Source organism: Delphinapterus leucas, chromosome 11, assembly GCF_059928025.1.
Source record: "Delphinapterus leucas isolate spDelLeu-1000000601 "Yukka" chromosome 11, BTC_Dleu_Yukka2, whole genome shotgun sequence".
Classification (NCBI taxonomy): Eukaryota; Metazoa; Chordata; class Mammalia; order Artiodactyla; family Monodontidae; genus Delphinapterus; species Delphinapterus leucas.
The window spans coordinates 84,451,521-84,464,028 of NC_143139.1; the positions used below are offsets into that span (position 1 = coordinate 84,451,521).

Genomic DNA, 12,508 nt, shown 5'->3' on the forward strand with positions numbered 1-12,508 from the left:
ATTTTCTCTGCACTGTCCATGGGCCACATTTCCTAAAACCTTAAAACCCTAACACCCTGCTTTCACAATGCCCCTCACCTCCCACGGAAAACAAGATCAAGTCCAAATCCTCGGCCTGGTAACTCCGAGGACTTCACATGGACTCAACTCACTTCAACCAGCTTAGCTGAGCTGTCGCCTTCCCAGCTGTCACCTTCCTGGCTCCGTTCCCCGCCCCCACGGACCCAGCCTCAGGTCTTTCTGCCAGCAGTTCAGGTCCAGCTCACGCCCTCCTCTCCTTGAAGGGATTACCCGAGCATCTCAGCTCTTGTACTTATCTAGTTACTGATTTACTTTTTAACCGGTATTTACTAACTTATTCCATAACCTCAACCACTTTCAAAAAGGAATTAAGACAGCTCTGAGATGTATTGCCTTTTGGTAAATTTGCACATAATAATTGTTGTTGCCACTTTCGTGGTGTTTAATAATTTTTAAAATGTTTTCACATACATTAATGCATGTAATGTTCATAATCCCAGGAGCAAGGCATCATCATTTTCATTTTTCAGGTGAGGCACTTGAGTTCTCAGAGAGGTTAAGTGACTTGCCCAAGATCCCACAGCTGGTAAATGGCAGACCCAGGAATTGAACCCAGACTTTTTAAACTCAAAGTCTAGAGCTTTCTTTAATCTATCACACCTTCAGACATCACTGATCTACCAGCCCTCTGTGTTATTTTTTCACATCCTAACATCCCCCAAACAACTGTAAGTTGCATAAGCTCAGGGGCCATCTTTTCTCTTTCATATCTTATATCCTCCCTCACTCCAACTTGGTGCCAATTGCGATGGTTCAGCGTGTATGTTCATTAGCAAACCCCATGGCGGATAAGTTAAAAAGAATAGTTGCTAAGACCTACTGACTGTGTCCTGCGTGCCATCCTCTATTCTAAGCACTTTAGAAACATTAACTCTTGCAGTTTCCACATCAGCACTATCAGCTGGAGCTTCCATCATCCCTGTTTTATAGCTGGGAACATTGAAGCCCAGCGAGATGAAGGAACTTGCCTAAGGAACTAGCAAATGGCCAAACCAGAAAGAAAACCCGAGTGGTTTGGCACTGTGTCCCAAGCCCCTGCTCAATGCTAGCTCTGAAAGGGGACCGTTTACTGAGTTCTGTGACCCTCCTTTAGGGCTGGGTGGCCGTGTTCTTACAACATAAATTCTGATTTGGACGAATTCGACGTTGTTGTTTCATTTAACGTTTCTGGAATTACTCCTTTACCTCGAATATAGAAGATAATTCAAGCCATTAAACATGAAAGAAATGCATGGCTCTGGCAACATGGGGATTCATCCAGCCTGGGCATCATTCATGTCGGCATCGACAAGGCTGGCAAGGACGATGCCCAGAGATGCCCTGTGATTATGCCTCTCATTGATCCTCCTCTGTGTTCTCTCTCCTCTCTCCTCCCTCTCTTGCACGAAATGAATAAGGAATTGTCCTTTCTCTCTGCAGCAGCTATATTTAACCAGTGGATAAATGTGAGTACCTTTGTTGGAATTAGGATTGGGAAGATACAATAATTGTAGATATTTGGACTACATGTAACAGAAAACTGAAAATGCAGCTGGTGAGGGGGAGGGAGGGAAATTGTCTAGAACAGTGGTTCTCAGCTTTGATTCCACTTTAGAGCCACATGGAACAGATGTTTTTCAGTAGCCCTGCCTAGGCTCCCACCCCCAGACTCTCTGATTTGATTGGGTAGAGGTTTGACCTGGGCATCAGTGTATTTTAACACTTTCCCAGGTGATTCTAACATGTAACCAGGGCCAAGAGCTTCTGGTCTCAGATAAGCTGGGGTGGTCGACTTTTCAACCAATCCAAATATATATGTATAACTTCATTCATCAAAAGAGGGATTTTTGAAAAGTCAGCATAATTCATCACGGTAATTCACCAAATTATATTTGGCATTTATAGTTGCAGTACTATCATATTTCATGTGTGTTTAGCCCTCAGCCCAACATGCCCAGAGGAGCTTTTCCCTCTCCTTTGGAAAGTTCTATAACAAAGAGTCTAATCTCCACGAACCCCAGTTGTCTGAGTCTCTGTCATCTTTGCCTGAGTGGCCCAAGGTGGCAGGTTCAGCCAGCCATCGTGACAAGTGGTTTGTCCCTTTTAAGAAGACAGATCCCAAGATACGCAGTGTCTGGTCAGCAGCCACTCCAGGACGCCTTCCTGTTGCTTCCATGTGGGGTCCCTCTGACCCCCATCACACGGGACAGCAGGGACTGAGGGTCCTATAGCAGGTGCTAATTTTCATACAGACCCACCCCACACTCATAAGCTTGCCCTGTGGTGTGCTAGACCCACTCGTCCTAGCTCACAAGAGCACAGCTTTCCCAACTCCACTTTCTGTGCTGTTATGGCGGTAGCTTGGAATCAGCTATGATGGGAGAACTTACGCCACAGAAATCAGCAAACACTATGAAGCGGGGCTTTTGTTTGTTTGTTTTTCCTGGAGAGCCGGTTGTGAAACATAAACCCACCACCGCTTCTACCCAGAAGTAGCTCTAGGTGAGTAGATAAAGGTTGATTTCAGGCCTCCAGTCTCTCTCTCATGCTGAAACTGTTCCTGTAATCTTGCCACCATCCTTATTCCAAAGGCGTCCAAGGATTCTCAAGGTTCTCTGTACACACGTGTGCACACACACGCATGACACTCTCAAGACTGTTCGCTGCCTCTTCATTTAGACTAAAGGGTGAATGACTGATAATGGCTCAAGTGTGACCTGATCAGGAAAATTTGCCTTTTGTCAAGGTTCACACGTTTCAATAAAAGGAATGAGTCTCAGAGGGAAGAGGAGGCATCAGCCAGTAGGTGGGATCGATTTGGGAAAGGGGTCCCTAGGACCTTCCCAGTATCTCTGAAATTATATCACATGGGAAATTGTCATCTCTGCCAAGCAATAAGTCAGCATTTGTCCTCTGACATGAGTCAGGCCAGTTTCTTTTCCTTCTGCGATTCAGAATGCTTCCCTACAACCCATGCTGTCAGCCGCCTCAAACCTCACCATCCTCGTGCCTTCCCAACAAGCTATTGAGGACATGGACCAAGATGAGAAAGCCTTTTGGTTGACCAAGAGCAATATTCCCACCCTCATAAAGTAGGTATTATGTGTGTTTTATTCTTCATGGTATCTTACTGGCATCAGTGTGAATGAAGTTCAGTGAAGGGAGGCCACGTGGTCCTTCAGATCCATGCAACTGACCATGTCCCAGGACCCCCTCACCTCCTTACCCCAGGATGGAAGTCGTCAACATGACTGACAGCCAATTCTGTGCTAACTGCTTTATGTACAACCTAGTTAATCCTCCCAATGACCCTGTGAAACAGACAGAATTATTCCCATTTTATAGATGCGGAAACCAAGGCACAGGGTGGTTAATTAACTAACCCCAGGTACCATGGCTGAAGTTGCAGGGGAGATTTTGAACCTGGTAGTCTGGCTCCAGAAGCTACTCTCTTAACTCCTCACAATGCCACTGCCTCAAGCATTGATACCTCATTACAGCCCTTATGGACTGTTGTTGTAGGTACCATACGCTACTGGGCACGTATGGAGTGGCCGATCTGCAGGCCCTGTCACCTTCTGACATGCTGGCAACGTCTTTGCAGGGCAGCTTCCTCCACCTGGCGAAGGCAGATGGGGTAAGAGAGCGTCGTGTTGTGTCTGTTTAGTGGAAACTTGTGACCTACGTTCATAGTGTACTTTTAGTTTTTTTCTGTTAGGGAAATTTCCAAACGTGAGCAAAAATAAATGGAGAATAAAACCTCCATGTAGGTATCACCCAGCTTCAACACTTAGCAACCTGTATTGACACACACACACACACACACACACACACACACACACACACACTCTCTCTCTCTCTCTCTCTCTCTCTCTCTCTCTCTCTCTCTCTCTCTCTCTCTCTCTCTGTAGCAGGGATAGTATAAAATGAAGCTCTCTGCCCACTGGTTGGCCACAGGCTCTTCCTGACAGACAACAGACTGATCCGGAAAGGCAGTCCTTTCATTTCTTCTGGGTGAAGGCCGTGCAGTTTCACAACTTGGATTTTTATGTGTGGTTAAGAGCTGGTTATTGGAAACCTACTAATTGAGTCATTTGAGATTACTACAATTTTGTATTAAGCTAGGGTCAGTCAACAGATATTTATTGGGACTTCCCTGGTGATCCAGTGGTAAAGAATCCGCCTTCCAGTGCTGGGGATGTGGGTTCGATCCCTGGTTGGGGACCTAAGACCCCATATGCCACGGGGCAACTAAGCCTGCACGCCATAACTAGAGAGCCCGCCTGCCTCAAACTACAGAGCCCACAAGCTCTGGAACCCGCACTCCACAACTACAGAGCCCATGCACCCTAAAACCCAAGCACTGCAACTAGAGAGAGAAAACCTGCACACCACAGCTAGAGAAAAGCCCACGCACCACAACGAAATATCTCGCATGCCTCAACGAAGACCCCGCGTGCCGCAACGAAGACCCGATGCAGCCAAACAGATAAACAAACAGATACTTATTGAACACCTCCTATGCTCCAGGAACTGATCTGAGTGTTGGAGACAGGACAGTACACAGGAGAGCAGAGCCCTGTAGAAGCTCACCTTCTGGCTTTTTCTATAGTGTTTCAAGGACTTGGATTCAGTTTTCTGTGCAGAAGTCTGGCTGCCCTGCTGAATGAGGCAGTGTTTTAAAGTTCTTTCTGTGAACTGAACAAGATGAAAATGGAGACTCTACTGGGAAATGAGAACTGCCCCATCAATGGAGCATGGGCCAGAGTCAGAATATTCTAGAACTGCAGCTCTAAAGCATTTCTGCCTACCTACCCATCAGTGGTGGCGCTGTGAAAAGGCTCTATGCCTAGTATTACCTAAATATATGTGCTTCATCAGATCATTCCTTTTAGAAAGCAGAAAAGAGTTACATAAAGTCCCATGGACTCTTTACATTTTATTACAATAATTCTAGAACGTTACATGCATGTATCAGACAATGGGTGGTTTTCCATTGGTGTTTGAAATCACTGATGCTCTGAGCAAGCATTAGTTGAACACCCACCCTGGGAAGGTTCATCCCAGGTTCCGTAGATTCAGAGGTAAATCAATCAAGACCTGTGAGCTAGAGCAGCTAACCATCAAAGACACAGTTGTAATGGGTTCTTTCATACGCCTGATATAAATGTCTCCCTGTAACCAGAAGAGATGTGCAAGGTAGCCAGGAATGTTTGTTTCAGGACCTCTGCTGATGTGCTCAGGGTGAGGCAAGTCCCCTCTGCACCCAGGGTTCCCAGGAGGAATTTCAGACAAAGGGCAGTGGTGGGAGAAGAGGAGAGGAAACCAGAGAGAGCAGAGCCCAGATGTGTCATGCTTGGTTGGTGGCTGCGTGAGCGGGCATTTGGATTTACTTAGCTCCTTTCAGTGGCTGCGTGAGAGGGCATTTGGGTTTACTTAGCTCCTTTCCCCGTGTAATTAATATTCTTGAAAAGTCAGTAACTATTAGTTTGCTAGGCCTACTATAACAAAGAAGCACAGGCTGGGTGGCTTAAACAACAGAAATTTTTGTCTCAGAGTTCTGGAGGCTCGAAATCCAAGGTCAAGGTGTGGGCAGGGTTGGTTCTCTCTGAGGACTGACGTCGGGCTCTCTCCTTGGCTCGTAGATGACCGTCCTCATGTTCACATGGTCTTCTCTCTACATAGCTGTCTGTGCCCAAATATCCTCTTCTTATAAGGACACCGGTCATGTTGGATTAGGGCCCACCCTAATGACCTCATTTTAACTTGATTACCTCTGTAAAGACCCTGTCTCCAAATAGGGTCACATTCTGAGACACTGGTGGTTAGCACTCCAGCATACGAATTTTGGAGACACAATTCAACCCACAACACTATTTGTGGTGTTTTTCCAACTGCAGGGTCACTTTAGTGAGCCTCAGCCAGCACTTTTTTTTTTTTTTTTTTTTTTTTTTGGCAGCGTTGGTTCTTCTTTGCAGCACACGGGCTTTCTCTAGTTGCAGCGAGTGGGGACTTCTCTTGTTGCGGAGTACAGGCTATAGGCGGCACGAGCTTCAGTAGTTGGGGTGCATGGGCTTCAGCAGTTGTGGCACGCAGGCTCAGTATTTGTGGCTCGTGGGCTCTAGAGCGCAGGCTCAGTAGTTGTGGCGCACCGGCTTAGTTGCTCTGTGGCATGTGGGATCTTCCCGGACCAGGGATTGAACCTGTATCCTGCATTGGCAGGAGGGTTCTTAACCACTGTGCCACCAGGGAAGTCCCCAGCACTTTTTTAATGAAATAGAATGAAATAGAGTAGAATCGATGATCAGGTGCCTACCACATGATAGAGGAAAGTATTATTTCATTTCAATTGTGTGTGTGTGTGTGTGTGTGTGTGTAATATCAAAAGGCTCTCAATTTAAAAATTTCTGACTTTGTGTCATGGTCCAAAAGTGAGAAGGTCACTACTACTCAAAAAGTGGGAAACCCAGAAATAATTCAATCCCTGGGTGTACTCTATAGGGACTCACCTTCTCACTGTGGTGCATTTACAGAATATCACAATCGAAGGAGCGTGCGTCATTGATGGTGACAATGCAGCCACAAATGGAGTGATACACATCATCAACAAGGTACAAAATCGCTTCCTCCCGCACATGTTGAATCTCTTCTTTTGTTATTTATCCTCCTGTGCAGTATCTTTTTTGGGAAAAAATACTTAGCCTTAATATAAAAACAACCTGTATTGTGCTTCATTATTTTTATTTTAAAACAATTTTGAGGCTCTACTCATTCAGTAAGACTCAGTTACTATATACTCAGCCTATATCCTGCAGTGGGTCCTGTATAATGTGTGGCCACATAGATCATATTTCTTAGTTATCAGAACATCTTACAAGGCACACGGGAACCTTAGTATTGGGAAGTCCATATGCCCAGATTGGATATAATCAAGAACTGGAGGAGAGGCAACTGGCTATGTGTCACTGGTCCTCTCCCCTCTGCATTATTGTGCCCTAGAAAAAAAAATGGAAAAGGGTAGGAAGGGTATTGTAGAATTTTTATTTTCTTCTAAGATGCAATTCAACAGTATTCAAAGGTATGAAATAGAAAAAAAAAGTTTAATGGGAAACTAGCTTTTAAACTATCCTATAATTTTCAGTTACTATATTAATATCTTCATTTAAAATTAAAGTTCGAATTTAGGGTATATTGGGAAATTCTGAAAAGCGGAAGATTAGAAAAGACAATTAACTAATTGCATTTTAACTAAAATTATTCTCACTTGGCACTTACATACTTTTCTATTTCAAGTTACAGAACACATTAACTGTTTCTGTTCAGAAAAGAGAGGCTTCTTATAAGACTTCTGAGTGCAACAATTTGCAAAGACCTTGCAATTCTCTTGTATTACCAAGAGGCATTAAAAAATACACCACTTTTTGAGCAAGTGATAGGTCATTTGCAGGGAACTATACTGGGCTTATGGCTTCATTTATCAGAAAGCAATATTACTTAGAGTATTTTTCTTCTCCAATACTGGCTTTTCAAAGTACTAAAAAAAATTTTTTTTTAAAGTGTAAAATTACCTCTTCTTCTCATTTACATTTTTGATTAACAAAACCTCATTAGTAAAATGGCACCTCAACCCATGTCCTGCACTGAGCGTTATTATCACGGGGGTCAGGTCGAGTCCCACCTCCTCTGTGAAGCCATCCCTGATCCCTGCAGCCCATATCACCGAGGTTGACATAGTGTCAAGAGGGTAAGTTCTAGAATCATACAGCATCTCGTTCAGGCACTTAACTAACTGTGTAACCCTGGGCAAGTTACATAACCTCTCTGAGCCCCATTTTTCTTCCCTGCGAGTATTAAACAACACCTTCTCTCTCACTGCTGCCTAGGGAGACCTCGATAAATGTCATTTTTATTCCCTTTTCCTTCCTCTGAAATCCCGTGGGATTTCTCAGTATAGAACTCATTTGGCATAACTGTGCCCCCTTGTTTTGATAGTTCTTTATGGAATAGGTCATGAGCCCCCATATAATGGCATGTCCTGGAGGGGTGGAGCTGCATCTCTTCTCTGTCCCTCATCAGCATTACCACCCCACCTTGTGTGCAGTAATATTGGAATGATGGACAGCCCTCTAGGTGCCAGGCATTGTGCCAAGTGCCATGTATTGCATTATCTCATTTGATTTTTATAACAACCCTAAGAAAGTATGTGCCATTCTCCTCACTTCTCAAAGGAGGCCGCTGAGGGTCCTCATGGCTAGGTAGCTGGATTGAGGAAGAAGTTTATGTGGACACAGAGATCCATGGCTGTGCGTCAACTGATTCAAGTTCCCTGCTTAGCCTCTGGGTTGCAGTGGCTCATTAAGGAGCTTCTTTTCTACCTGTCCATTGGGCGCTGTGGTCCCCTTTGTTAGGGCCACCATGAACAGTTGTGCAGGTTGTTCCCTGCCTAGAGGTACCTGGTCTGGTGGTGGAGTAGGGCTGAAATCCAACCCACTTCACTTCCCAAACTGTGCACCTCTTTGGTCTTGCAAACGATCAAAGGAAAAGGTACCTTGTTCTCTGTTTGCAGAGGCTTCATGATCACGTATTGTTATGTGACATGAACCTATGTACTAGAGAGCAGCAAGTCCTACCAAGGCAGGCTAACAGAATTTTGGGGCTTCCTTTCCCAGGTTCTGGTTCCCCAAAGAGGTCTAACTGGCTCCTTACCAAACCTACTCACCCGGCTGGACCAGATGCCTGACTATTCCATCTTCCGGGGCTACATCATTGCAAGTACCATGTCCTCTGCATGACCCTCTGCTCGGGTTACCTGGGAACAGAAGTCCCTCACGCGCTCCTGTCTCTTTCCATCACAGCAACATAATCTGGCAAGTTCGATCGAGGCTGCTGACACTTACACAGTGTTTGCTCCAAACAACGACGCCATTGAGAGTTACATCCGGGAGAAGAAGGTCACAACTCTGGTAGTATCAGCAATAATAACCTGGGAAATTATTTCCTGGAAATTCAAACACTTAAAGGTTTTCAGTCCATCAACCATGTACCATTTCACTCTTTCATCAAAACTTCTTTGTCGATATCCAGATATTTAACATAAACTTGAGCAGAGACTCTCTCATACCCGAACCTCCCCCAAGCCAGAGCTACTCATATATTGAGTTCGTACCCCTGGAAGCACACACTCAGGCTCACATACACAAGGATGAAGGCATCCCAGGAACCTGGAAACATCTTCATGGCCACCCCTCCTCCCCTCCCTGGCTTCTCCCTGGTCCCATGCAGTGAGCTGTCAGCAGCTGGGACCTAGAGGGAGTGCACTGTCTCTGTCTTCCTCCTATTCTCCCCGCCTCTGTCTTCCCTGATTCCTAACATCTGGGGCTGAACAGTCAGAACTTGTCAAAAGACTTTGTGAAATAATAAAAAGCTCCAGTCCTGTCACTCTCTGGCTCAAAACCCTTGGGTGGATCTCCATTTCCTGAATGACTAAGTCCAAGCTACCTCCCCAGGTTCTTACGGTCTCCATAAACTGGCCACGATTACCTTCTATTCAGTGCTGGCGCCAGAATTTCCATTTAGAAGGATCCCAGGGGTGCCCCGCACCCAGCCCCACAGTGGCAGGACAAGTTTAAAGCTGTAATTGCACAGCAAGCACGCTGTTTTCACTTCTCTCTTTATATAGGGTGACTGAGATGAGGATGCTAAGGAGATGGGGGCTGATACTTGAAGTCCCGCTAAGCCACCCTTGGGCCCACTGCTTTCTCCCATCCATTCTCTGCAGATACCATGTGGTCTAACCAGAGTGATGTCATACAGACCCTAAAGAAAGCAAAGGCATGTTTAGTACTTTGCTCCTATCTACACACACAAACACACACACACACACCCGCCCCCTCAATCAGGAAGGCTGCCCTTCCTCCTTCGATGCCTCCTGAAACCTCCCCACCCATTCTTTTTTTTTTTTTAACATCTTTATTGGAGTATAATTGCTTTATGATGGTGTGTTAGTTTCTGCTTTATAACAAAGTGAATCAGCTGTACATATACCCATTCTTCAAGTCCAGTCTCACCTCCTCAGACAAGCTGGCTCTGGCCCCTGAGCTGCAGAAAATCTCTCCTGCCTCTGAATTCAGACCATTAGTACGCCCTTCAGCACTTACACACCTGGTATAAGGAACTGTCTTTTCAGGCGGGTGTGTCTTAGCTCTCCAATTGGATGAAAACTCTGTGAAGGGAGGAACCGTGGGTTAGACTTTTGTAACTGCCGTGTTGAGCAAGCAGGACTCCTGGGATGGAAGTGGAAGTCCTCTTTACTGTGTCTCCTCACCCCCAGCCCTCCCCCAGCCCTTTGAACCTGTTCAGTGGGGAATATTCTTCTCCTGCCCTGGGATAAGCCCTCAGGCAATCCCGCAGCCTTTTTTTTTTTTTTTTTTTTTAACATCTTTATCGGGATATAATTGCTTTATAATGGTGTGTTAGCTTCTGCCTTATAACAAAGTGAATCAGCTATACATATACATATGTTCCCTTATCTCTTCCCTCTTGCGTCTCCCTCCCTCCCACCCTCCCTATCCCACCCCTCCAGGCGGTCACAAAGCACCGAGCGGATCTCCCTGTGCTATGCGGCTGCTTCCCACTAGCTATCTATTTTACATTTGGTAGTGTATATATGTCCATGCCACTGTCTCATTTTGTCACAGCTCACCCTTCCCCCTCCCCATATCCTCAAGTCCATTCTCTAGTAGGTCTGTGTCTTTATTCCTGTCTTACCCCTAGGTTCTTCATGACATTTTTTTTTCTTAAATTCCATATATATGTGTTAGCATACGGTATTTGTCTTTCTCTTTCTGACTTACTTCACTCTGTATGACAGACTCTAGGTCTATCCACCTCATTACAAATAGCTCAATTTCGTTTCTTTTTATGGCTGAGTAATATTCCATTGTATATATGTGCCACGTCTTCTTTATCCATTCATCCGATGATGGGCACTTAGGTTGTTTCCATCTCCGGCTATTGTAAATAGAGCTGCAATGAACATTTTGGTGCATGACTCTTTTTGAATTATGGTTTTCTCAGGGTATATGCCCAGTAGTGGGATTGCTGGGTTGCATGGTAGTTCTATTTGTAGTTTTTTAAGGAACCTCCATACTGTTCTCCACAGTGGCTGTATCAATTTACATTCCCACCAACAGTGCCAGAGGGTTCCCTTTTCTCCACACCCTCTCCAGCATTTATTGTTTCTAGATTTTTTGATGATGGCCATCCTGACTGGTGTGAGATGATATCTCATTGTAGTTTTGATTTGCATTTCTCTAATGATTACTGATGTTTAGCATCCTTTCATGTGTTTGTTGGCAATCTGTATGTCTTCTTTGGAGAAATGTCTATTTAGGTCTTCTGCCCATTTTTGGATTGGGTTGTTTGTTTTTTTGTTATTGAGCTGCATGAGCTGCTTGTAAATTGTGGAGATTAATCCTTTGTCCGTTGCTTCATTTGCAAATATTTTCTCCCATTCTGAGGGCTGTCTTTTGGTCTTAGCCTTTCTGCTTCCCCAGAAAGTCCTATCATCACTGTAAGTCACAAACACAGTCTCAATTAAGTAAAAAAAAAAAAAAAAAATCCATCTCCTTGTAAAAATCAACATTTTGAATTGGATTTAGAATTAAATCTTCTTTCCTCACTGCTCCATGCTGGGCTTTGTCCAGAAAGGAAACTAGAGGAGGGGGTTTGGTCCTTGAATCAATCAAGGTCCATCAGAGGGTGGCAGGAGGGATAGATTGGGAGTTTGGGATTGATATGTACACACTGCTATATTTAAAATAAAATGCCTTTCCATGAAAAAAAATCAGTATGGAAAGGTAAAAATGATTGCTAAAAAAAAAAAAATCAAGGTCCATCAGGAGACGGAAACCACATCAGAGAGAATTCAATATTATGAATTGTTTATTGGGTATAAAATTATATAAATATAATTGAAAGGTAAAAAAGAGATAGCATAGAAGCATCTATAGCCCCAAAGGCTGGGAGAACAGAGGAAAGAGGTCAGAACAACTAAAAGACAGAAATCTGGAGGAGGCTGGAGGAGCTGTACCGCAGACCTCTGAGGACGGGGTGCCATTCTGCTTGTGGCTCTGACATTGGAGGAGGGTCCCTGGGGATCCAAGACCCAGGCGTCTCGGAGATGCCATTGCCCAGCTGGTGCTGGCGTCTTGGGGGAAGGGGGACATGATAAGGCCAGTCTGGGAGTGACAGGCCTCTGCCACTCGGATCCAGCTGCCGCTGGCAGGGCGATGAAGTGCAGCTGGGGTGATGCCCCCAGGACCAGGAATCATGCAGGAAGAGGAGATCCCTCTAACAGGCCTCACAGTCTCCCTCGAGCACTTTCCACTGGCGGCGCCAAACAGGAGACCTGGCAGAGGAGAAGTGTGGGCCGTGGTCCCAGCTCCAC

The 12,508-nt window shown here is 45.1% G+C and overlaps 1 protein-coding gene across 1 annotated transcript in view; it reads left to right on the forward strand.

The window, feature by feature from the left end:
• STAB2 (stabilin 2) overlaps positions 1-12,508 on the forward strand; it is a 151,477-nt gene that overhangs the window by 82,535 nt on the left and 56,434 nt on the right. Inside the window, exons 28-33 of the mRNA XM_022600016.3 lie at positions 1,479-1,526; positions 3,016-3,152; positions 3,583-3,697; positions 6,594-6,671; positions 8,730-8,828; positions 8,916-9,023. Coding sequence (XP_022455724.2) covers positions 1,479-1,526; positions 3,016-3,152; positions 3,583-3,697; positions 6,594-6,671; positions 8,730-8,828; positions 8,916-9,023 — 585 coding nt within the window. The remainder of the gene's footprint in view (positions 1-1,478; positions 1,527-3,015; positions 3,153-3,582; positions 3,698-6,593; positions 6,672-8,729; positions 8,829-8,915; positions 9,024-12,508) is intronic.